Source organism: Plecotus auritus, assembly GCF_963455305.1.
Source record: "Plecotus auritus genome assembly, chromosome: 8".
NCBI lineage: Eukaryota > Metazoa > Chordata > Mammalia > Chiroptera > Vespertilionidae > Plecotus > Plecotus auritus.
The window spans coordinates 28,671,366-28,696,411 of NC_137782.1; the positions used below are offsets into that span (position 1 = coordinate 28,671,366).

At 45.5% G+C, this 25,046-nt stretch overlaps 1 protein-coding gene across 2 annotated transcripts in view; it reads right to left on the reverse strand.

Annotated features, from left to right (window-relative positions):
* PREX1 (phosphatidylinositol-3,4,5-trisphosphate dependent Rac exchange factor 1) overlaps nucleotides 1–25,046 on the reverse strand; it is a 182,157-nt gene that overhangs the window by 52,323 nt on the left and 104,788 nt on the right. For both annotated transcript variants that reach the window (XM_080683357.1, XM_080683356.1), the window contains exons 6-10: nucleotides 22,499–22,660; nucleotides 18,302–18,435; nucleotides 12,452–12,570; nucleotides 3,392–3,541; nucleotides 1,237–1,384 (exon numbers count right to left, since the gene is read on the reverse strand). In XM_080683357.1, the coding sequence (XP_080539483.1) occupies nucleotides 1,237–1,384; nucleotides 3,392–3,541; nucleotides 12,452–12,570; nucleotides 18,302–18,435; nucleotides 22,499–22,660 (713 nt within the window). The remainder of the gene's footprint in view (nucleotides 1–1,236; nucleotides 1,385–3,391; nucleotides 3,542–12,451; nucleotides 12,571–18,301; nucleotides 18,436–22,498; nucleotides 22,661–25,046) is intronic.

Below are 25,046 nucleotides of genomic sequence, written 5' to 3' on the forward strand. Positions count from 1 at the left end.
ATAAGATCTCACTTATATGTGGAATCTAATGAACAAAATAAACTGACAAAATAGAACCAGATGCAGGGATACATGGGACCATCTGACAGAGGTCAGAGGGGAGGGAGGTAGGGGAGACTGGATGACAGAAGGTGAAAAGATTAGCCAAAGAACATATTGTGCAACTCACAGACACAGGCAACAGTGTGGTGAAGGCCAGGGGCAGGGGAGAAGGATTTGGATGGAGGTGGGCAAAGGTGGGGGGAAATGGGAACATCTGTAATATGTCAACAATAAAAAAGTAATAAAAATACAAATAAAAGATCCAATCTGGTCACACCTGTGTTCTGACCCCTTTGCTGCTTGGTTATAAAATGTGGGCAGGGGTAAAATGTTTTATTAGTAGTAAATAATGTATTTCCCAAACAGAAATGAGAGGCCCTAAGTACTGAAAAGCTTACCAACCCTTCCCCTCCTCCTCTCTCATATGTAACTCAGGAAGGGAGGCCTCCCCAGACACCAGCCCTGCGGACACCTTGTTCTCGGATTTCCAGCCTCCAGCACTGTGAGAAAATAAATTTGTTGTTTAAGCTGCCCGGTCTGTGGCATTTTGTCATGGCAGCCCCAGCAGATTGATATAAATAAAGCCTACGTTTGCTCTCCCAGACCTTCCATCACCTTCGTAATCAATTCCCTGTGTCAAATACTTCTGTGCTTGAAACAACTACCATGGCTTCTCTTTCCTTGATGCTAGAACAGCACTTTTCAACCCATGGTGGGCAACCCACTAGTAGTTTGTGAAATCAATTTCTTAGGTCTCGCTCAGGAGTATTTTTGAAATGACTTCAATAGAACAGAAAGGGTAGGATAGGATCAGGTAGGATAGGACAGGACAGGATAGAAAGAAATAGAATAGAAATACAGAGCAGATATTCTCAGAGTACATCGAACACAGGAAGTTTTATGACTCTTCAGCTTCATTCATATATTACTTGGATGTGTGTACCAGGTCATAACAGGAAACTTGTTTTGCAGTGAGTTATGGTTAAAAATACTTGAAAGACCTGATATGGAGGCCCACTATCCTTCTTGACCTCCAAAGCACAAGGATTCAGGGTGCTTTAGTAGCTCTGCTCAGGAGGGCTCCTGTGGGGAGGGGCAGGACTGGGAAGAACCAGGTGGGTGCAGTCATCTGCCCATCTCCAGCCTCCAGCTGAGACCCAGGGACCCAGCAGAGGCCAAGGTCGGGCCACTCACTTGCCGAGGAAGCACTTGGGGACGGTGCTCAGCTTTCTCCGACGGTCCTTGATCAGGTTCACCTTCTTGTTCATCATCATGTGGTAAAGCTTCTCCCCCTTCTCCGCAATCATGACATAGGCATCCCGCTCCATGCCCAGCTTTAGGCCTGCAGAGGAGGCACGGTCAGCACCAGGGACAGCACCAGCACTGAGGCGTGGAGGGGCTGGCCTGCAGCTCCTGAAAGCTATCCCCAGCTGCCCCGGACTACTGCCACAGCCAGAGGCCATCTATAGAGCACTCACTGCATTGTGGTCCTGTCCTAGGCTCCTCGAAAGAACTCAGTAGGAGAGGATGGCTAAAACCCCCCATTTTGCAGATGGCAAAACTGAGGCCCAGACCAAAAAAATCCCAGAGCAAGTAGCAGTTAAGCTTATTCAAGCCTTCAACCTGAGGATAGGTTTTCAAATTTAGAGGTTACTGGAAAGCCTACTGAGATCTTCTTTCCAGCCAGGTATGGCTATTTGGCCATTTCTCTAGAAAATACATCACACACAGGACCCTGACCCAGATCACTGCCCTCTCCCCCAGCCCCCGCATTTTCTACTTGGATCCTGTCTGCTCCTGATAATGACAGGAATGACAAACAATCACAGGAAACACTATAAGCACCTACTATATGCCACTTGGTCCTCTGGAAACCTACAAGCAAGTACCATTATCCCTATTTCACAGATGAAGAAACTGAGGCCCAGAGAAATCAAGTTCTCTGTACAAGATTACCCAACTAGAAGTGGTAGAAGTGGTAGAGCCAGAAAGTTTGGCTTCAGATCCATACTGCTGACCACAGCAATGAACCCCACCCCTGAAAGGTCAGGGTTTGGGTTTCTGATAACCAAGGCCCTCTCAAGCCACACCCCACTCGTGATCACCTATGCTCTGCACTAACCACAACCTTCGATTCTGACCGCAAAGATCCTGATTCGCCACACCCAGGCCAGGCCACACCCCTGAACTCTGTCCCAGTCCTGACCACATGCCCAGCCCTGATCAGTTTCAGATGTCACAACCCAGGGCCAACTTCAGTAGCTTAGTTAGCCTGATGCCATTTTAATAAATTTTGAAGCAATATTTAAAATCAAGAAATACCACCTTAAAATTCAGATGTCTAGCTTCTTTAGGAAAAAAATATAAAATCAATGGATCTAGTCACATTGTGCCTGTATTCTTGAGAGGAGACAGTGACTTGTGCTTTGTAGGGACAGGAGAGACGTGGATGGATCTGGCATATATGTGAAAGACAGAATTAAAAGGATTTGACCTACTGAATTTGGGGAGCAGGATGAAATCAAAGATGACACCAAGAGTTGAATCTGAGAGGTCACTTACTGAGATAGGGAAGTTGATGGGATGAGCAGGTTTGGGGAGAAGATCTGATGGAGATGAAGGGTTGTGATTAGACACGGCACATGTGAGATGTCTATAGCACATGGTGGGGGTCAGGATAGATTTTAGGATAATATGTCAAACTGCCAAGCAGGAACTTTTATCCCCACATCTCAGGCAACCTCACTGAGGTCCAGCAGCCAAAGTGACTTGCCCCAAACACACCAGGTCTCGCTTTTCCAAGCCTGGAAGTGACTGCACAACAGTCCACTGCACAACTACCCACCCAACCTCACCCAACTACCACTCCCAGCCCCGCACTTCCTGTGGGAGCTGCCTCAGAGGTGCCTGGGCCCAGAGACTCATGACCACAGCAACTCTCCAGGACCCTCCTCCCCAACGCAGACTCGGTGAATCTCCAACACAACCCCAGGAGAAGGTCATAGAACCAGGGAGAAGGGAAAGCATGCAGAGAGCATCTTTGCCACCAAACCTCCAGGGTGAAGGGTGTCACGAATCCAAGGATGATCAACCGTATCGACATGACCTTGGGCAAGTCCCTTCCCTTGGGCCTCAGTTTCACCATCTACCTAGTGGACTAAAGCAGATGACCTCGGGTGATGTGAGACACCACCAAGGTGCAACACAGCCCCAGAGCTCCCTGCCCTTCCAAGTCCTGCTTCTAGTAGCTCTGACCTCCATGCCCCTCCCCTAGGCACAGCCCTCACTCTGCAGAAGTGACTAGCCTCGGAGAAGCACCCCCAGAGCCACCTCTCCCCAGAGAACTCACTCTCACGTTGCTCCCGCTCTCGGATGATGGCATCCAGCCACTTCTGCTTCTCCTCCGCCGTCTTGGCCATGCAGACAAACCACTTGTTCTTGGCCGTGTTGTGGATCTTCCAGCCGTTGGTGACAGTGTAGCCATTGCTGTGATAATCCGCTGGCAAAGGCAGGAGGCAAAGGTGGGTGAGGAGACTCGGCCACACAACTCTGAACATTCCCTACCACATGCTTGCGAGTGAGTTAACAGGACAAGCCCTGCTGGCTCCAGGGGCACGGACAGGATCAGGATTTGAGACCTGAACGTTCCACCCTTCCAATTCTCACTCCTTCTCCTGGCTATTCTCTGGCGGGCAGGGAAGATCTGCAGACCCTCAATGACAGGGGCTTCAAGATCTTGCAGTCCAGGCACAAATGCAGGGTGACTCAAAGGGAGATGCCAACCCTGAGCCCAGGAATGCGTCCCTGCCTCCCTGCCCATTTCATTCTGGCCCTTTGCTACTCGGAACCCTGGTACAAGCCAGATAACACCAAGTCGTGGGCTCTCACGTACTGCTTGCTGGGTTGGGATTGGCAAACCCCTGTGAAAACAGGCTGGTGTCATCCAGGGAAGTTGCTTCAGGTACTGCCTGTCCCCTGAATCAGCAGAGGGGGCCACAGGGTTCATGAGACTGCCAAAGGGGTCTGTGGCTCAAAGCCAGTTAAGAACCCCTACCCTAGACAAGCTTAAGGACACAACACCAAGAGGTTTACACGAGAACACTCACAGCATCACTGTTCATAATAGTCAACAGCGGAAACAACCTAAACATCCATCATCAAAGGGATGGATAAACGGGACTATTCATGGAATGGAATATTACACAGTGATGGAAACCAACAAGCTAGAGAGAGCTACATGCAAAAACACGGATGGATCTCACCAACATGGGGTTGAGAGAAAAAAGCAAGATGCAAAAGACTGTATGGTGTTAATGACAATACAGTGTACAGGTGATGTGCTGTGGAATTGTGCACATGAAACATGTACAATTTTGTTAACCAGTGTTACTCTAATAAATTCCATTTTAAAAATCCAATAGATCAAAACTGAAATTAAAAATTAAATATAAATATATATATACAGAAATATATAACACCATTAAATATATATAATAATACTATTTTGTTGTTGTTAATCCTCACCCAAGGTTATTTTTTCCATTGATTTTTAGAGAGAGTGGAAGGGAGGGAGGGATTAGGAGGAGAGGAGAGAGAGGGAGAGAAGAAGAGAGGAAGAGAGGGAGAGGGAGAGGGAGAGGGAGAGGGAGAGGGAGAGGGGGAGAGAGAGAGAGAGAGAGAGAAACATGAATGTGAAAGAGACACATCGATTGGTTGCCTCCCACAGGCACCCTGACCGGGACCGGGGATCAAACCTACAACCCAGGTACATGTCCTTGACTGGGAATGGAGCCCAAAACCCTTAAGTATGTGGGCTGGTGCTCTAACCACTGTACACACCAGCCTAGGCTATAATATAACCATTTAAATAAGATTTTAAACAGAGAAACTGTAATTAAAATATTTAGTAATACTTAGAAGAGGTAAAAATATTTTTAAAAAGCAGGAAAATGGGGGGGAGAAAAATGGCGGCGGAATAGACAGACGTGTTCCGAGCCTTGTCCCGGAGCAGAAAGAAAGAACAGCTGAGGGTCGCACTAGGAGTGTTTGTTGGCAAGTTGGGGGACAGCTGAACTCCAGAAGAAGGTGGGAGACTGCTAGACGGGGTTCCCCTGACCTGGCAGCTCCCACTGCGGCTGGGTCCCCTCCCGGAGCTGCGGGCTTGGACGCGGAGTCGCCGCCATCTGGAACCGGAAAGTGGAGCTTATCCGAAGCCTGAGAATCCACAACTGCGGCACCCACGGAACAGCTGCGAGCCCCAGAACAACGCTCCCCAATTGGCGCAAACACACGGGTTCAGAGGAGCTCTACACTCCACCACGGAAAGGTCAGATTTCGCCTGGGATAAGGTGAGGTCTCTGGTCCCAGCGCGAGAGAGGAACGCGCATTTTGCGGGAGCTGGAGGACCAGGGAAGTCTGTGCCTAGAAAAATCGGTGGCTGCTGGGGCTGGCGTGATCTGTGAATGTGGAAGGGGGTCCTCAGAGCTGCTAACAGAAGGGCTCTCTAAAAAGCAACCCATTTTGATCTGAAGTGCAGGGACACCCTAAGAATTTCAGGGGTGTGCTAGACTTACGCGCAGCCACGGAGTGCGCACACTTGGGCTTTTTCCTCTTGAAATTCTTGCTTCTGATTACTAAGCCCAATTCATAGGTTCACCCAGTTGGGGACACCCTGGGAGACTGCAGGGGAAAGTTGTTTTTCTGGAACCTGGGGATCGGAGCGGGGAGTGACCATCGGAGAGCCAGCTCTGAGGCAGACCACTCCCACAAACCAGTAGTGAGTGCCACAGGGAAAGAAGGCTCTAACACTCCCTAGAGAGGCCATAGATAAACCCAGAAGTCAATCCAGAAACACTGCCACCCAGGGGCTGAATCACAAATTGACTCTTGTGTAATCAAAAATAAAGGAATACGAATTAAGACACACCGCCTGCTTAAAATCAGGACTGGCTTACATCACTGAAGAGCAGTGGAACGCAGGGAACTGCAATACTGTCCGGACTGAGAAACAGGCGTGCCAAACAGAACAACAGAGGAAGTGAATGACCTTCACTACTCCACATTTTATTTTTATTTTTTATTTTTTTATTTTCATTTTTTGCATCTTTTACTCAAGAAACTAATTTTTTTCCTCACTTGATTTTACCTTTTTAATTATTACATTTTTATTTTCAATCCGTATTATTACTACTGCTATTTTATCTTTTTTTTTTTTTTAAGTGTCATTTTATTTTCTCTTCATTTTGTTTTGGGATTAATGTTCTACATTCTATTTTTATCTTTCCTTTAGCATCATTTTACTCTATCTCAAATCTACCTTTATGCCATCACTCTCTTCCTCACTTTTCCCTTTTCAGTGTCCTGTTTATCTTACCCCTTTCCTGCTTTAGATTTTCCCTATTTTTTCTGTTTACCCCCTTTTAAAATTTCACCCTACTTATATATCTAATCTCCAATCCCCTGCTCCAAGTCCATACACACCTCTCTCTTCGCTGTCTTAACTATCCAAAAAATTGTTCTTCTCTCTGTCCTTTTGTTGTTGTTCGTTTGAATGTAGATTATATCGAATTTTTATGCTTTTTTGTGAGATTGTTTTGCTTATTCTTCTTTTGTTTATTTTTTTTGTTTGTTTAGTGCTTCTGTTTTCCCTTGCCTCACTCAATATTAGTTGGTGTTGTAGTTTGTATTAATCCCCAGGTACTTGTTACTGGAATTTGCTGGGATAAGTGATTGTTCTATTGGAGTTTTATCCCCAATATATATAGTCTGTTTCCCTTTCTCTCTTAGTCTCTTTCTTGTCTCTCTTACTTTTTTTTCTTCTTTTTTTCCCTTTTCCCAATTTCATTTTGACACCCCCTTTTTTTTTCTTCTTCTTCTTTCTTTCTTTTTCCTCTTCTTCTTTCTCTACTATCCCCTGATTTGTCTTTCTCTGGTGGTCACCTTTATTGGAGGTTGTTAATATCGTGAATACATTTCTGTTCAGTGCCTTGTGTGTTGTACCTGGTAGTGCTGTATTTTGTGCCTTTAAATCGACGCAGGAGAGAGAGAACTACATAACCAGACACCCAGAGAAGAGAGACCATGGGGAGACAAAGACACAGCCCGCATATGAAAGAAAAGCAGGCATCACCAGAAAAGGAAGTAAATGAAATGGAAGCAAGCAACCTTCCAGAAAAAGAATTCAGAGAAATGGTCATAAGGTGGCTGAAAAGAATGGAAGACAAATTCGACAATATGAGCAAGAACCAAGAGGAAATGAAGAAGAACCAAGAAGAAATGAAAAATGACATCGCTGCTGTAAAGAACTCAATAGAAAGCATCAAGAGTAGACTAGAAGAAGCAGAGGACCGCATCAGTGAGCTAGAAGACAAGATGGGAAAAAATACCCAAGTACAGCAACTTCTAGAAAAAAAAATTAAAAGGCAGGAGGAGAGCCTAAGGGAACTTTGGGACAACACGAAACAAAACAACATCCGCATAATAGGGGTTCCAGAAGGAAAGGAAGCTGAGCAAGGAATAGAAAACCTATTTGAAGAAATAATGACAGAAAATTTCCCTGATATAGAGAAGAAAAAACCCACACAAATCCAAGAAGCTCACAGAGTCCCAAGCAAAATGAACCCCAAAAGACCGACGCCAAGGCACATTATAATTAAATTGGCAAACACCAACGACAAAGTAAGAATCTTAAAAGCGGCCAGAGAGAGACAGAAAGTTACATACAAAGGAACCCCCATCAGACTAGCAACTGATTTCTCAACAGAAACTCATCAGGCCAGAAGGGAATGGAATGAAATATACAAAGTCATGCAAAGGAAGGGTCTGAATCCAAGAATACTGTACCCAGCAAGGCTGTCAATCAAAATTGAAGGTGAAATCAGGAGCTTCACAGACAAAAAAGGACTAAGGGAATTTATTACCACCAAACCAGCAATGCAAGAAATGCTAAAGGGTCTGCTGTAAAAAAAAAAAAAGAAAAAAAAGAAATAGGAAGCGAAGAAGGAACACAGGTGTAAAGAATAGGAATGGCGACAAATAAGTACCTATCAATAATAACTCTAAATGTAAACGGATTAAATGCCCCAATCAAAAGACATAGGGTAATGGATTGGATAAGAAAACATGACCCATATATCTGCTGTCTACAAGAAACCCACCTCAGAAAAAAAGACGCACACAGACTGAGGGTGAAGGGATGGAAAAAGGTTTTCCAGGCAAATGGAACTGAAAAAAAAGCTGGGGTAGCAATACTTATATCTGACAAATTAGATCTCAAAGTGAAGGACATAACAAGAGATAAGGAAGGCCACTTCATAATACTAAAGGGAGCAATCCAACAAGAAGAAATAACTGTGGTAAACATATATGCACCCAATACAGGAGCACCCAAATACATAAAAAAACTCCTGGAGGATATCAAGGGAGAGATTGACAGCAATACAATCATAGTAGGAGACTTTAATACCCCACTATCACCATTGGACAAATCCTCTAAACAAAAAATCAGCAAAGAAACATCAATCCTAAATGACTCACTAGACCAGATGGAATTAATTGACATCTTCAGAACATTTCACCCCAAAGCCACAGAATATACATTCTTCTCAAGTGCACATGGGTCATTTTCAAAGATAGACCATATGTTGGGACATAGGCAAAGTCTCTTCAAATTCAAGAAGATAGAAATCATATCAAGCATCTTCTCAGACCACAGTGGCATAAAACTGGAAATCAACTACAATAAAAACAACCCAAAGAAATCAAACACATGGAGACTAAACAGCATGCTATTAAACCATGACTGGGTTACCAGAGAGATCAAAGAAGAAATAAAAAACATCATGGCAACAAATGACAATGAAAACACTACAATCCAAAATCTATGGGACACAGCGAAAGCAGTCTTGAGAGGGAAGTTCATAGCTCTACAAGCCTACTGCAAAAAACAAGAAACAGGGGTAATAAATTACCTAACCCAACAACTCAAAGAGTTAGAAAAAGAGCAACAAGAAAAGCCCAGTGTAAGCAGAAGGAAGGAAATAATAAAGATCAGAGCACAGATAAACGACATAGAGACCAAAGAAACAATACAAAAGATCAACAAAACCAAGAGCTGGTTCTTTGAAAGGATAAACAAGATTGATGAACCTCTAGCCAGGCTCACCAAGAAGCAAAGAGAGAGGACCCAAATAAACAAAATCAGAAATGAAAGAGGTGAAATAACAACAGATCCCGCCGAAATACAAAGGATTGTTAAAAAATACTACGAACAACTCTATTCCAACAAACTGGACAACCTGGAGGAAATGGACATATTCCTAGAAAAATATAACCTTCCAAAACTCAATCAGGAAGAATCTAAACAGCTCAATATGCCAGTAACTATGGAAGAAATTGAAGCAGTCATCAAAGAGCTTCCGGCAAACAAAAGCCCGGGGCCAGACGGCTTCACAGGAGAGTTTTACCAAACATTCAAGGAAGAACTAAAACCTATCCTCCTCAGACTATTCCAAAAAATTCAAGAGGAAGGAACACTTCCAAGCTCCTTCTATGAAGCCAGCATCACCCTAATACCAAAACCAGATAAAGACAACACAATGAAAGAGAATTACAGGCCAATATCCCTCATGAATGTAGATGCCAAAATCCTCAACAAAATTCTAGCAAATCGGATCCAGCAGTACATCAGAAAGATCATACACCATGACCAAGTAGGGTTTATCCCAGGAATGCAAGGATGGTTCAATATCCGAAAATCAATAAATGTGATACATCACATAAACAAATTGAAAGATAAAAATCACATAGTCATATCAATTGATGCAGAAAAAGCATTTGACAAAATCCAACACCCTTTCTTGATAAAAACTCTCAACAAGGTGGGAATAGAAGGATCATACCTCAACATAATAAAAGCTATATATGATAAACCCACAGCTAACATCATACTCAATGGGCAAAAACTAAAACCATTTCCCCTAAGAACAGGAACAAGACAAGGATGCCCACTCTCACCACTCCTGTTTGACATAGTACTGGAAGTATTAGCCATTGCAATTAGACAAGAAGAAGAAATAAAAGGCATCCAAATTGGAAAAGAAGAAGTAAAGCTGTCCTTATTTGCAGATGACATGATATTGTACATAAAAAACCCGAAAGACTCTATCAAAAAACTAACAGACTTAATAAATGAATTTGGCAAGGTAGCAGGATACAAAATTAACGCCAAGAAATCTATGGCATTTCTATACACCAACAGTGAACTTACAGAAAGAGAGACTAAAAAAGCAATCCCATTTTCCATCGCACCAAAAAAATTAAGATACTTAGGAATAAACCTAACCAAGGAGGTAAAAGACCTATATGCAGAAAACTACAGGACACTGAAAAAAGAGATAGAGGAAGATGTAAACAGATGGAAGAACATACCATGTTCATGGATTGGTAGAATCAACATCATCAAAATGTCCATACTACCCAAAGCAATCTATAGATTCAATGCACTCCCCATTAAAATACCAACAGCATATTTCACAGACTTAGAAAGAACTCTCCAAAAATTCATCTGGAATAAAAAAAGACCCCGAATAGCCACAGCAATCCTGAGAAAGAAGAATAAAGTAGGAGGGATCTCAATACCAGATTTCAAGCTGTATTACAAAGCCACTGTCCTCAAAACAGCCTGGTACTGGCACAAGAACAGACATATAGATCAATGGAATAGAATAGAGAATCCAGATATCGACCCAAACCAATATGCGCAATTAATATTTGACAAAGGAGGCATGAGCATACAATGGAGTCAAGACAGTCTCTTCAATAAATGGTGTTGGGAAAATTGGACAGATACATGCAAAAAAATGAAACTAGATCACCAACTTACACCATACACAAAAATAAACTCAAAATGGATACAGGACTTAAATAGAAGACGGGAAACCATAAAAATACTAGAGGAATCCTCAGGCAGCAAAATCTCAGACATATGCCAAAAGAACTTTTTCAGTGATACTGCCCCTAGGGCAATGGAAGCCAAAGAGAAAATAAACAAATGGGACTACATCAAAATAAAAAGCTTTTGCACAGCAAAAGAAACCATCAACAAAACAACAAGAAACCCCACTGTATGGGAGAACATATTTGCAAATGGTATCACAGATAAAGGTTTAATTTCCAACATCTACAGGCAGCTTATACAACTTAATAAAAGGAAGATAAATGATCCAATAAAAAAATGGGCAACGGACCTAAATAGAATCTTTTCGAAAGAAGACAGAAGGAAGGCCAAGAGACACATGAAAACATGCTCAAAGTCACTAATTATCCGAGAGATGCAAATCAAAATGACAATGCGATACCATCTCACACCTGTCAGAATGGCTATCATCAACAAATCAACAAACGACAAGTGTTGGCGAGGATGCGGAGAAAAAGGAACCCTTGTGCACTGCTGGTGGGAATGCAGACTGGTGCAGCCACTGTGGAGAACAGTATGGAGTTTCCTCAAAAAACTGAAAATGGAACTCCCATTTGACCCAGTAATCTCACTCCTAGGAATATATCCTAAGAAACCAGAAACACCAATCAGAAAGGATATATGCACCCCTATGTTCATAGCAGCACAATTTACAATAGCTAAGATTTGGAAACAGCCTAGGTGCCCGTCAGCAGATGACTGGATCAGAAAACTATGGTACATCTACACAATGGAATACTATGCTGCCATAAAAAAGAAGGAATTACTACCATTTGTAGACACCTGGATGGAATTAGAGAACATTATGCTAAGTGAAATAAGCCAGTCAATGAAAGAAAAATACCACATGATCTCACTCATTTAGGGATAATGAAAAACATTATAAACTGATGAACCAAAAGATAGTTACAGAGGCAGTAAAGCATCAAACAGACTGTCTAATTACAGCGGTAAGGCTAGGGAGAGGTGGGGGAAATAAGAGATCAACTGAAGGACTTGTATGCATGCATATAAGAGTAACCAACGGATGCAAAACATTGGGGGGTGAGGGCAGGTATGGGAGTGGGGTGGGGGGGGGGCAATGGTAAGATATGTACACATATAATACCTTAATAAAAAATTTGAAAAAAAAAATAAAAAAATAAAAATAAAATAAAAAAAAAAGCAGGAAAATGACCATCACAACATTTGGAAGTGGTTACTTCTGAGGGGAAGGAGGTGCTGTGATGGGGAGGGGGGCTTCCGGGGTGCAGGCAGTGTTTACTTGTTAAGTTGAATGGTGACTGTCCAGGTATTCATTTCACGTGCACGAGTTTTAGGCATTTTGTGTAGGTAGTTTCCATTTCAAATTAACGTTTAAAAACTAACTGAAACAGAGCGTGGGTCATGGAGCAGGAGGGACTGGGCTCAGGCAGGGCTTGGGTTGGGGCCTACCTGTCCCGTCTTCCACGTTCTCCACCTCCATGACTTCGGTGTTGATTCGGCCCCTGAAGATGTAGAGGGAGCCATTGATGGATTTGGTCCTCTTGGTGGATTTCTTGCTCCCGGTGACCCTGAAAGACAGTGGGAAGTCAGCATCCCCCATGCCCCACCTCAGGGGAGCGCCAGTGTCTGCAACAGAGCTGAGGGAGAAGGAGCAGTCACAGAGACGCACAGGGATGGGAGGAGTGCTGCCCCGTCAGGAGCATGGGCTTTTGGCTGGTGGCTGTGTGCCTTCTCCACTCCTACCCACAGTTTCCTCATCTGGAAAACGGGCTACTGGCCTTCCTGGCCTCACAGAGCTACTTTTCAGCTAAAAGGAGACTTCGACGAGAAACTAACAAGAAGCAATAGAAACCCACTCTTCTTGGCTAGAAAATGGGTCGGGGCTCTCAAAGTGTCTAACAAACAGGAACTTCCTGAAATAAGACCAGAGTGGAAGAGAGTTCAGAGTAGGCAGTCCATCCATCCATCATCTACATCCACCTACCCACCACTCATTCATTCACTCAGGTGAATTCTATGGCTCGCCCATCTAGTCACTCTAAAAACATCGGACCAGCACTTCCTGTGGGAGAATACCAAGTTGGAACCTAGGGCAGTCATGCACCCACACATTCAACAAGCACCAAGAGAACACCTACTGGGTGTCAGGCACCATCTTCTAGGTGCTGGGGCTGCAGGAGTGAAAAAAGCAATTATCTCTTGAGAACTCATCCTCCAATACCGGGAGGGGGCACAGACAGAGGCTAAGAAGTCACACTCTCATTGTGTCAGAAGTGCTAAACGTTGAGGTTAAACTAAAACAGGGACCAAGCCCTCCGAGCTTGAAGGCCACTTCGTGGTATCCACCAGGTGGGCGATGCTCACCGAGAGCCATCTGTGTTTGTTCCCAAGCCTTTTTGCCTGATGTGCACCTGCCACTGTAAGTGGGTAAACTCAATATTACATAAGCTGAGGACACATGTCTGTGGAGAGAGAATTCTCTCTCTGAAAATTAAGTTGAATGTTTCAGAAAGATGGGATAAAGGTGAATGCTTCGGAAAGATGGGATAAAGGTGGGTTGCTTTTGTGTGAAGAGGGACCTTAACCTCCAAGAAGAGGCCTTGGCACTATATGAAAAGAATGTTTAACAAATGTGATGTTTGTGTTTTTAACTAAAATAAAACATTTAAGGTTTTAAAAATAATAAAGGTTGTAAAAAAATAATAAAACAAAAGGATGGATAGGGAGGGTGAGGCTGTGATTTTAACTGGGGTGGGGAAGAGGGTCAGGAAGGCCTCACTGAAGAGGTGGCATTGGACCGAAGGCCTAGGGAAGGTGAGGGAGGAAACTGGGAGGGTGTTTGGGGAGACACATTCCAGAGGACTCAGCGAGGAGTGCTGTGGCCTGCCATGTTGCAAGAACCAGCGAGGAGGCCGGTGTGGCTAGAGATGGGTGGGTGAGGGGAGTGTGGGGAACGGGGTCAGAGTGGCCACGCGGGCCAGATCCTGCAGGATCCTGTGGGCAGTGGTGAGATGGGCTTCTCCTGTGTGCCTGAGATGGGAGCCATGCAGGGTCCGCCTGAGTAACATGATCTCATTTAAGTTTTAAAGGACTCCCTCTGGTTGCCTGTGGGAAAAGGACTAGGGATGGGCCAGTGGAAATCAGGGAGAACCAGAATAGGAGATGGTTTGTGTGCACATATCTGTACATACCCGTGTGTGTGTGTGTGTGTGTGTGTGTGTGTGTGTACATGCATATTTTTATAAACTTTTTCTTAAAGTAATATACATACAGAAAAAAAATGCCCAAAGTAGTATACGGCTCAATTAACTTTTACAAAGTGCTCCAACCAACTGAGCCACCCAGCCTGGGCCCAAGACCACATCTGGATTATTACAGCTTTACAGTAGCCTGGTGTCAGTAATGCATGTCCTCCAGCTTTGTCCTTCTCCAAAACTGTCCATTTTTATGTTTCCATGTAAATTTTACAATCGTTTACACACACACACACACACACACACACACACACACACACACACAACCTCCCTCCTGGCATTTTTGTGGGAATTACACCAAGGTTCTGGCCAGAATGCAAAGGACTTACTGATGAAGTGGGTGTGGGGATGAAGTGGATCAGAACCAAGGACACCTAAGATTCTGAGCTCCTGGGTAAGTGGTGGTGTCACTGACTGGGAAGGGAGAAACCAGAAGAGGAAAGGGCTTGGAGCAGGAGCTGTGATGAAGATAAAGTGTCTTGTTTTAAACACGGCTTAGTTTGTGAGCTGTGTGTGAGACACCAAGTGAAGGTAAAGATTTACATTTCTTCTACTTTACAGACATGTGCCAGGCCTATTCTAACCACTTTACATGTTTTATTTTACTTAATCAATAAAAACAATCCTATGAGACTTTTATCCCCATTGAAGACAGGAAAACAGAGGCACAAAGAGCTGATATAATTTACCCAAGGTCACAGCTGGTAAGTGGCAGGCCTCTGTGTCCTTAGCCACTACCTGCTGCTGCCTTCTCTAAGATGCTAAGCAGACAGTTGAGATATGAGACTTAGCTCCTTTGACTATGTTTCCCTCTGAAGAATGGGGGGTAGGCTTTTAAAACACTCTTCCACTCTGACATCCGAGGAGCCTCTACTTTTGAATTAGACCAGAAACACTGAGTCAGAGACCTTCCTTGACCCACGTCCCGGACGGGCGGTGCCCTGCGTGACCCAGGCAAAGACAAAACAGTCGGCAGACACCTAGCTGCGTCAGGCATTTCCTGTGACCACATCACAGTCGGGCCAGTTGTTCCATCCACCACTGCCCAGTCCCTCTGGGACCTCTCGGAGCCCAGTCCTCTGGCTCCCGATCCAGAGGCAGGAACCTGGCCACCTGCCAGGTCCTCTCAGGAGACAGATGTGCCTTCTCCCTCCACCAGCCCGGCTCACTCGCAGAACTGAGAAGGAAATGGCCTTCAAAGAGCTCGTGGCGGCCAAAAGGCAGCCAGAGAAGGCCCACTTGGAGTCCAGTAAGAGCAGGACCAGCTGCTCTCACTCACACAGGTACAGCCATGCCATGAAGGACGGGCCTGCACTGGGTAGCTGAAGCTAACTCAGCAAACTCAGCCAAAGCTGGGAGCAGGTCAGAGGCCTGAAGAAACATTGTGTTTTCTGGGGAAAGTTCCTGTTCCAGACAGCCCAGGCCGGGTAGCGGGGAAGGGCGGGGGTGGAAGCTGGCAGTGGCCTTGGCACTGCCAAAGACAGGCTCTCAGGATGGCCCCAGTGAGAACAGGCAGGAAGCAAGGAGGAAGGAGATGGGGACATTGATGGAGGGACAGGAGGACATGAAACAGACACAAATACACCTAACCCAATGGACAGGCATAAAATATCAAATGAGGAAACATGCTGACCCAGCTACCACTAGATGGTAAAAGAGGGAAACTAAGACCTCTAAAGAGAAGGACCAAGCCCCAGAATAGGAAGGAAAGGGCAGAGGGAAAGGGCAGAGGGAAAGGGGCCATTGGTTGAAGCACCTACTATGTACCAGGTGCTATGGGATGGCACTGACTAGGAACTCAACATGTGCAGAGGTACGTTAACAGTAGCAGTAAGAGCAGCTGCCACTTATTTTGTACACTTTCTATGTGCCAGGCACACAACACATTCATTCTTCACAAAGACTATGGGGTAGCTGTTCACCCTATTTTACAGATGAGAAAACTGAGGCAAAGTCACAGATCTAGAGAAATCACTGAACAGGGTTTCAATTATAAGGAGATGGGCTCTTAACCAAACACCACTGTAAGAAGGGGTTTATCATCCCTATTTTACAGAAGAGAAAACTGAGGCTCAGAGTGGTCAGGCTGGAAGAGGAAGACAATGAGAAGCCCACACATGTGCATGGAACGCCCATCATTCATCCTATGGAAAGGCTTCTGCCCACACCCTCAGAAGGCAGCAGAACAGACAAGGAAAATGAGGCTCAGACTGTAAGTGACAGGCCAGACCAGAAAGGAGCTGGAGGGAATGCTGACGGCAGGGCCCAGAGTCTGAACCGCCCTCAGCCTTAGCTTTCACTACGGAAGTGAAGCCTCTGGGAAGTCACCTAAGACAAAGTAACAGGAAGCACAATTCAAAATGGGTTGCACTGAGACAGTCCTCTGCCTGCTGAGCAAAAAACTAAAAGGCAGGAATCTCTCAGTCCACTATCTACCCACCCATCCACCCATCCATGCATGCCCCACCTATCTGTCTAACTTTCCCTCTTTCCAATCATCCATCCATCCATCCATCCACTCAGTCATCCAATTATCTAATCTTCCATACCAGACTTCAACCACCATACCAACTACCATCCTTCCACCCATCAACAACACATCTAAATTGTCATCTATCCACTAATCTCCAAACCTCCATCATCATCAGCCTTTTGACTCAACAAACTATATATTAAGGCCCCAACTCACTATTGGTCCAAACATACCTCTGCCAGCTCATCATGTTTTCATATCCATTTCTCCATCTACCCAAACATCCATACATTCCCCCAACTTCTACCCATCCCTCCATCCCACCACCTCCTGCACCTCCAACCATTCAACCCACTCACTCATTCACCTACTCACTCATCTATTCATAAATTAATTCATACATCCATCCAATCTCTCCCTCCCTGCCTCCCTTCATACACCATTCATTCACCTCCCAAACCCCCAACTACCCATCTATGCCCCCTCATTTGCCCATACATCCCATCACTCACACCTGCATCTACCACTCAACCACCCATGCATTCACTCCTAGACTCTACAGAGTGCAAGAAGTTCCAGTGAAAGATACAAAGATGACAGTGGTACTATCCTTTCCCTTGCAAAGCTTAAGAACAGAAGAGTCCTCTCCCCTCAAACCCTCTGTCTTGGATCTTAGAATCACAGGATGTTGGTGTCACAAATAACTTCCAAACTTCCATGATTGTCTCAACCTACACAGTCCAATATGGAAGCCAGTCTCGTGTGGCTACTGAACACTTAAAATGTGGCTAGTGCAGCCTGGCTGGTGTCGCTCAGTGGTTAAGCATTGACCCATGAACCAAGAGGTCACCAGTTGGATTCCCGTCAGGACACATGACCAGGTTGTGGGCTCAATCCCCAGTAAGGGGCATGCAGAAGGCAGCCAACTGATCATGTTTCTCTCTCATTGATGTTTCTATTTCTATCCCTCTCCCTTCCTCTCTCTCTAAAAATCAATAAAAACCTATTTTTAAAAAAATTTTTAGACTTGACTAGTACAAATTGAGATGTGTAGTAAGTGTAACATACAGGATGGGTCAAAAGTAGGTTTACAGTTGTTTGTATGGAAAATAATACAATAATTAATAAATAATAACACAAGGATAAATTGTTTCAGGTACTCACAACTGTAAATCTAATTTTGCCCCAACCTATACATACCACACTTTGAAGACTCAGTGTCAAATTTTTAAAAGAATACAAAACATCTATATAATACTTTTTTAAAACTTATTATGTTAAAATGATAATATTCGGGGATGTAATGGGATAAATAAAAATTTTTATTTAAATTCATCTCACTGGTTTCCTTTCACATAATGTGGCTATTTCAAATAACCACATTAAGTGTTAAATAACCTATGTGGCTCAAACATTATATTTCTATGGACAGTGCTGATCTAGAACAAACCCCACAACTCTGAAGAGAAAAAGGAGGTGCAGAGAGAGATGTTGTCACCATGAGAAACTGTCAGGGTTCAACCCAATCCCAGCCGCCTGGCCCACCTGGGCAGCCTGCCCCCAGCAACTCACCTGGATTTCCGCTTGCAATAGACAAGGAGGTTGTCAAACAGGAAGAAGGCCCTCTCCTGGATGTTGCCTGCGGAGATTTTTAACAAAGTCCCTTGCAGAAGGAGCTGGGTGCAGATGTCTGTGAGGTTGGACCCCTGGGAGAGTGACAAAGGGCACAGTGAATGAGCTGGCAAGTCCAGAACACTTGGGGATACCCTCTTCCCTCCCAGAGACAGAACCTACCACTGCCTCCCTCACCCCAAAATCTAAATGCACCGCAAAATCTGTCAGCAGACAGAAAACCAATACAATGTGATCGGTGGCTTCCATCTGCTGAGCGAGCCTTAACAATGCTGGGACGAGCTTAGGGAGGTGACCATTCATAGACGTGGGACTTGGGGCTCAGGGAGATGAAAGGACTCACTCAGTCAGACAGCCCTGGTCAGCATCTAGTTTTGTTTTGGGGGGCATATTACTTATGCCTTCCTCCTAATTTATTTATGTCTTGACTTGTTATTCCATCTCCCCCACAAGAATGCCACTTGTTCAAGGTCACATTGCTAGTGAAGTGAGCAAGCTGGGACCTGGACACAGGCAGGTGGCCCCTCTGCCCTACCCACTATCTCTGCTACCTTGGGCTGCCTCTTAGAAGGAAGCCTGAAAGGTATTTGTGTGCAATCATTGGTCAAGAGCAGGGGTCTCAGAAGGGAAGAGACCACGTGTTCCCGGGAGCACAGGCAGCCTAGGCAGGGTGGGAAGGACACATCAGAACTTCTATTCACGGTCTTTTTATTTCTGTTCCCGCTGTTCCCTCATGGGTGAGTCGTCGATGGGCTCTTAAACCAGAGCTCCCAGAGGCAGCAAGAGGCGTGTGCCCTGTTTCTCTCCGATACATTTCTTTTTATTACGACAGTCTGTGGGGCTCGCATCTAGAGTGTCCCCTGGGTCAGCCCATGCTGGGTGTGAGCTCTAGCCAAAGCTGCATGATGCTTGTTCATCTGAAAACTCTAAGAAAGAAATCCTGCTTTGCTGCCATGGCTCCTCCTGTTGAGCGTGTGCGCTGAGCCAGGGAAGAAAGCACTGTTCTGAGTGCTCCGCATGCATCACTCCCTAACCCCCGGGTGACTCAAGGGGTACTGCCACTACCCAGACTTTCCAGATGAGGAAACTGAGGCACAGGAATCCCTCCACAGAGGGGGCTGGCGCGTCCACTCACTGCCACAACATACTGCCGTTTCCTTGTGCTCCGCAAAATGGATTTATGGATTAACTTATCTGGTTTGAACTAAACCAGCCTCACAACTAAAAAGGACAAGTGGCTTACAAAGGATCAGGCCCCATAAAACCACGGATCAGATGCCAAACTAATGCTGCAAGCCCAACCACACAGCAAGAACGTGGCCCAGAAAAGACTCCCCTCCACCCAAAGCAAGTCCTGTCAGCCATGTTCCAAGAGAGGCAACAACCACCAATCAGATGGGCAACAGGTCAAACAGAACTATCAGAAACAATCAGGAAGAGTATCAGAAATAACGACTGGCCATCGCTATCATCCACCGTGAACGACACCTTAACTCGTCCTCTCTCCTGAGATTGTAACTACTGATGGCATGAAGCCTCGCTGTTAAACATTTTTTTTTCTAGCTAAAACATATTATTTTCACAAGTCACCTTGAAGATGAAACTATATTTAAAAACCGTCCCACTGCACAGAAAACTTTTCACATTTTCCAAAGAACATTCATATTCCATACTTCACTTTATCCTCAAAATGAGGCCAGAAGAGAACTTCAGAGATACTGTCACTAAAATTAGACAAGTAGGGGAAAATAAGACCAAGAGAGCAGGACAAACTAGCCTGAGGCAAGGAACTCTGCAAGTTCTAGTGCTGAGCTTCAAGACCAAGTCCCGGTGCCCCAGCTTCCTTATCTGTAAAATGGGAATAACAACAACACCTCCCTTCTAATGTTGGAAATATATAACAGGTGCTCAGTAATTGCCAGCGATTCTTATTCTGGGTCACTTTATTTCCTACTGTAGTGATCAAAATAAGGGGCATTCTCAAAATGTACATTTTTCTGGGACAAAGGGGGTCCCAAACACCCTTAGTTCCTATTTCCCTGGGCCCTTACCAGAAGAAGGCATCTGGAAATCACTTCTGCTTTGGCTGCCAAATTTGCTTGCTCAATACCCTCTCCACAGGGGCCCATATGAGAAATTTCTTTTCCAGCTGGTTTCCAGGAAATTATCTATCTCCCAGAAGAACTGTTCTATATCTTCCTTTTTTTACAATAAATGTTAAGTAACTTATAAGCCCTTTTCTTTTCACTTTGGCTGCCAGGAAGCTCAAAGTCCAAAGAGAGAGGCACTTAAATATGTCACCAATATTTGCTCCCTATGTTAGCACATGTGTGGGAAGTGGCCATGTAACCCACTTCTGGCCAATAAAATGAGAGGGAAGTTCCTCTGGGGCTTCTGGGAAAGGTTTTCCTCTCCGAGAGGAGCCCCTCTCACTGCCCTGGCTATGCCCGTCTCCTTCCTCCTGCTTTGGGCACAGGATGCCTTGAAGCTGCTGCCACCCTGGAACCATGAGAAGAAGGCCAACAGGATGACAAGAGACCAAATCAGAGCTCGACATCACGAGGCTGAAACAAGAGTCCTTAGAGAACACATCCTGACCAACACACCTGATGATCAGGCGATTTTCATTTGTAGGAAGCAGAAACCCAGCTATGTATTTTAGGCAGAAAGAAGTGGGGGGCTTCCTCAATCAATGAGGGCCTAGAAGGGGTAGAAATTTAGGCCGGGGCTCCCAGCAAACCAAGAACAAGGCCCCTCCAGGGGCCACTGCCTCTGCCCTACTGGGAAAAGGGCAAATCAGGACAGCAACTGCCTGAGCTGATACTCCAGGAAAACGCCAACCTGACTGCAGGCCCTCAGGAGCCGCTGCCTCCACTGTCCGCTGCAAAGCCATCCTGTCCTGCCACCAACAACAAAAAGGAAGGCCCCTGCCCTGCCTCCCGACACCCGGGAAGCTGGAGCCTGGCCCTCTGCGCATGCTACCACAGAAAGCCTAACATGACCGAGGCTGTGCTTTGCTGCAAGACAGCACAAGGGTGGCCTCCATCCGGCTCCTGCCTTCCAATGTCAAGCAGCTGGATCTGATCTTGGCCAATCGCATCCCCACCCCGAGGAACAAGGGGGTCTGAGTTCTTTGTTCTCTAGTCTCGGCCAGGCAGGAAGGCAGAGGGGAAGAAGCGTGGGGGACATGGCAAGCATTAATCCAGATGAGGAAACTGAAGCAAAGGAATCCCTCCACACAGAAAGGGCCCTCACATCTTCACTGAACACCGATCCCTCTCCTCTCTGCAGCCAAACCCTCAGCCCCTTAGCGACACAGAGTCACATTTAAGATTTCCCCACACAGGGAAAAGAAGTAGAAAATCCCAAACACAGCAAGTGCCAGAAAACCCAAAGGCGGATGATTCAGAGGATAATCTGTGTCCACAGAGTCTTTGATTTTTGCTCCTAATCTCCCCTTCCAGCTGTATTTACTCTGATATTTATTTTTTAATTTATTCAGATTTTCCCATTTCCTTCTATGGATTTGTAGGAAATCTCTAATAATCTAAGAAAGATGTCGATGTTTAAACAAATAAATTACACACAGTCAGAAGATCTCAAGAATCCCATCCCCTAATAATCATGAGGATAGCAATATCAATACCTACCATGTATTGAGTACTTACTATGTGCCAGGTATCAATGAGGAAACTGAAGGTCAGAGAAGTTAAGACACTGACCTAAAGTCACCCAGCAAGGAAGTATCAGAGCCAGAATCCTGTCTTGGAGTAGACCCCTGACCTTGGTATAAAAAATGTCTAAGGCCTACGGGCACCAGGCAGATAAGGCAACTTGTGAAAGAGAATGATTGGGGAGTAATGGGGAGTGGTGGAGAATGAGGAAAATTGGAAGCTCTGGTGGCTATTACTGTGGAAAATGGGGGCCCAGTGTTACTGTTTTTCAAGGGACACCTGAAGTGTACATTTTTATGTGGACTTAATTGAAAAATAATGAAACCATTTCTTTACAAATATCATATAGGCTAAACAAAACACACTACGGGCTGAATTTAGTGTCCAGGCCAGTCTGTTCCTGCAGCTGCACACTCCCTGTGCCCCTCGCCTACCCAGAGGGCCCCTCCTGCCCCAGACCCACCTCCCAGCCTTCGATGTGGGACTGCAGCTGCTCCAGCGCCTCCAGCTTCTCCATCTGCCTCTTGGTCTCATTGATGTTGGAGCAGACAGTCTTCATGGCCTGCAGGGCGCTCTGGACCGCAGGGTGGTCTGGGTGCTTTCCGGGTGTCCTCTTGGCTAGCTCCTAGGGAAGAAGTGAGGGCAAGAATAAGAGACATCAACCCAGAGGGGATCAAACCTGGCTTCCAGGTCGCCCAGCCTGGGCCAAATACCAGCTCTGCTAGATGAAAACTTTGTGATCTGGGGCTGGGAAACATCATTCATTCATTCATTCATTCATTCAATAAATGTCCCATGAGCACCTCCTCCATAGCAGGCAGTATTCTAAGATCTGGGGACAAATTTGTTAATAAAACAAGAGAAAACTTCTGCACCTGGTGGATACTATGTTCTATAAAAGAGATCAGATAAAATAAAGAAAAATCAAGTATATAATCCATTGCCAGGCAGTGATAAATACTACAAAGACAAATCAGAATGAGGGGGCTAGAGAGTCTTAGGAAAAAAGGTGTTCTCTCACATAGGGAGGTCAGGAAGACCCCTGTGTGGAGGTGACATGTGAATAGAGACCGGAGAAGCAAGGGAGGGAGTCCTGCAAAATCTGTGGAAAAAGTGTGCCTGGTAGAGGGAACAGCATATGCAAAGGGTCTGAAGTTGGAGCATATGTGGTAGGTAACAAATAACCGTGAGGAGGTGGTGTGGCTGGAGTGGAATAAATGAGAGAGAGGAGAGACAGGACAGGACAGGACAGGACAGGACAGAACAGAGAAAGGTGGTCATGGATATGGCCCTTGCCCAGCCGTTTTCTCATCTGTAAAATGGGTATAGATAATGCCTTGCCTTGGGGGGCTGTGTGAGAAAGGTGAAGGAATTAAGAAGTACAAACTGGTAATCACAAAATAGTCACAGGAATGCAAAATACGTCATAGTGAATATAGTCAATAGTATTGTAATAACTATGCATGGTGTCAGGTGGGTAGTAGACTTATCAGGGGGAATCACTTCGTAAATTACGTAAATGTCTAACCACTATCCTGTATACCTTGAGACTAATATAAAATTACATTAAATGTCAACTCTAAATGAAAATAAAACACACCTTGCCTTCACAGGGACATGCGGGGGGTGTAAAGAGGCTAGTCAGAGCAGACCTTTAATCCATGAACTTCCCCCCACCACAAGCACAGGCAAGGACATTCTCAAGGTCAGGCCAGTCTTATCCAAGGGCTTCAGCCATCTAAGTGTGATGAGAGAGGAACTGAGGAGGAAGGGACTAGCCAGGCCTGAAGCTATCAAGAAAGACTTCCCAAGCGAATCACTCCTCCAACCATACCAGCAAACATGTTTCTTTAGTCATGTGACCTAGACATGACACTCCCCAAAACTAGGCTCTTTGAACACAAAACATCTGAGCAGGGGCAGACCCTGGGGAATACCTAGATACACCGAGGACAGAGAAGGAAGGGGGTTTGGGGTTTGCCCTGGGCCACACTGCAAAATGACAGCACCAGCCCCTCCAGAGCCAGGCTGATGGCCTTGCCCCAGCATCCGCCTGTGAGCCCGTGTGGTTTCACAAGCAGGCCTGAGGTGAGCACTTCCTAGAAAAGAGGATGTCGGAGTACAGGAACCCGGCGTTTCTGAAAGGTCCCTCATGCCCCCTCGCTCGCCTCCAACCACACTTTCACCAAAAGGGAGCCACTGGTACTGGCTGTGGGCAGCCCCTTCAGGCCTGAGGTGTGGGCTCCATCCACAGCGAGGCCACAAGAGGACAGCCTGGGACAGAGGCCTCGAACTCCAGACCAGCATAAGAAGACAGATCCATGAAACCACAGGGTAAAAGCAAAGCTGGATCTGTCACTGGAAGAAGTGACAGTATCCAGCACTCGCTCTGACGTGGGGGTGGTAGAGGCCCAGAAGGAGACAAGGTAGTTGGGAAGCCATGCTGTCCTCTCCACAATGAGAAAAAGGTGGCCCATGGGAGTGGAGGGTGTCACCCAGGGAAGCCAAACCAACAGAGGACACCCACTTTCTGAAGACACTCCAGCCAGCTGCAGGCTCTGTCCAAGCCCAGGAGGCGGAGCTGTCATCTCTACCCAACATTTTCCTGCACTTGCAGTTCTGGGGTCCCCTCAGGCCATATCTAGGGTGACAGCAGGATTCAAATGAAGAGGCCTGACAAGACCCAATATCACTTAAAGAAAAGAAGAAGCAAAAAACATCTGGAAGTCCAAGAAAACCCAGAAGTGAAAAGCTGTCCAGCACAGCAAAAAAAACCTCCAGGCCTGCAAACTCTATGGGAATTTCATGCAAATACATTTCTGATTTTAACAATTTCAGCCCCTGCTTCAAGGCTGGGAGAACTGTAGCCCCACAGATTAGGAATAAATGGAGGAAAAGAAATAATTCACATGGGTCTTAAAAACTCCATCCTTCCACTGAGAGAGGGAGGGGGAAACAGTGGACGAGGGCTCAGGACTGGGAGTCCACGTTCTGGCTTCAACCAGGACATA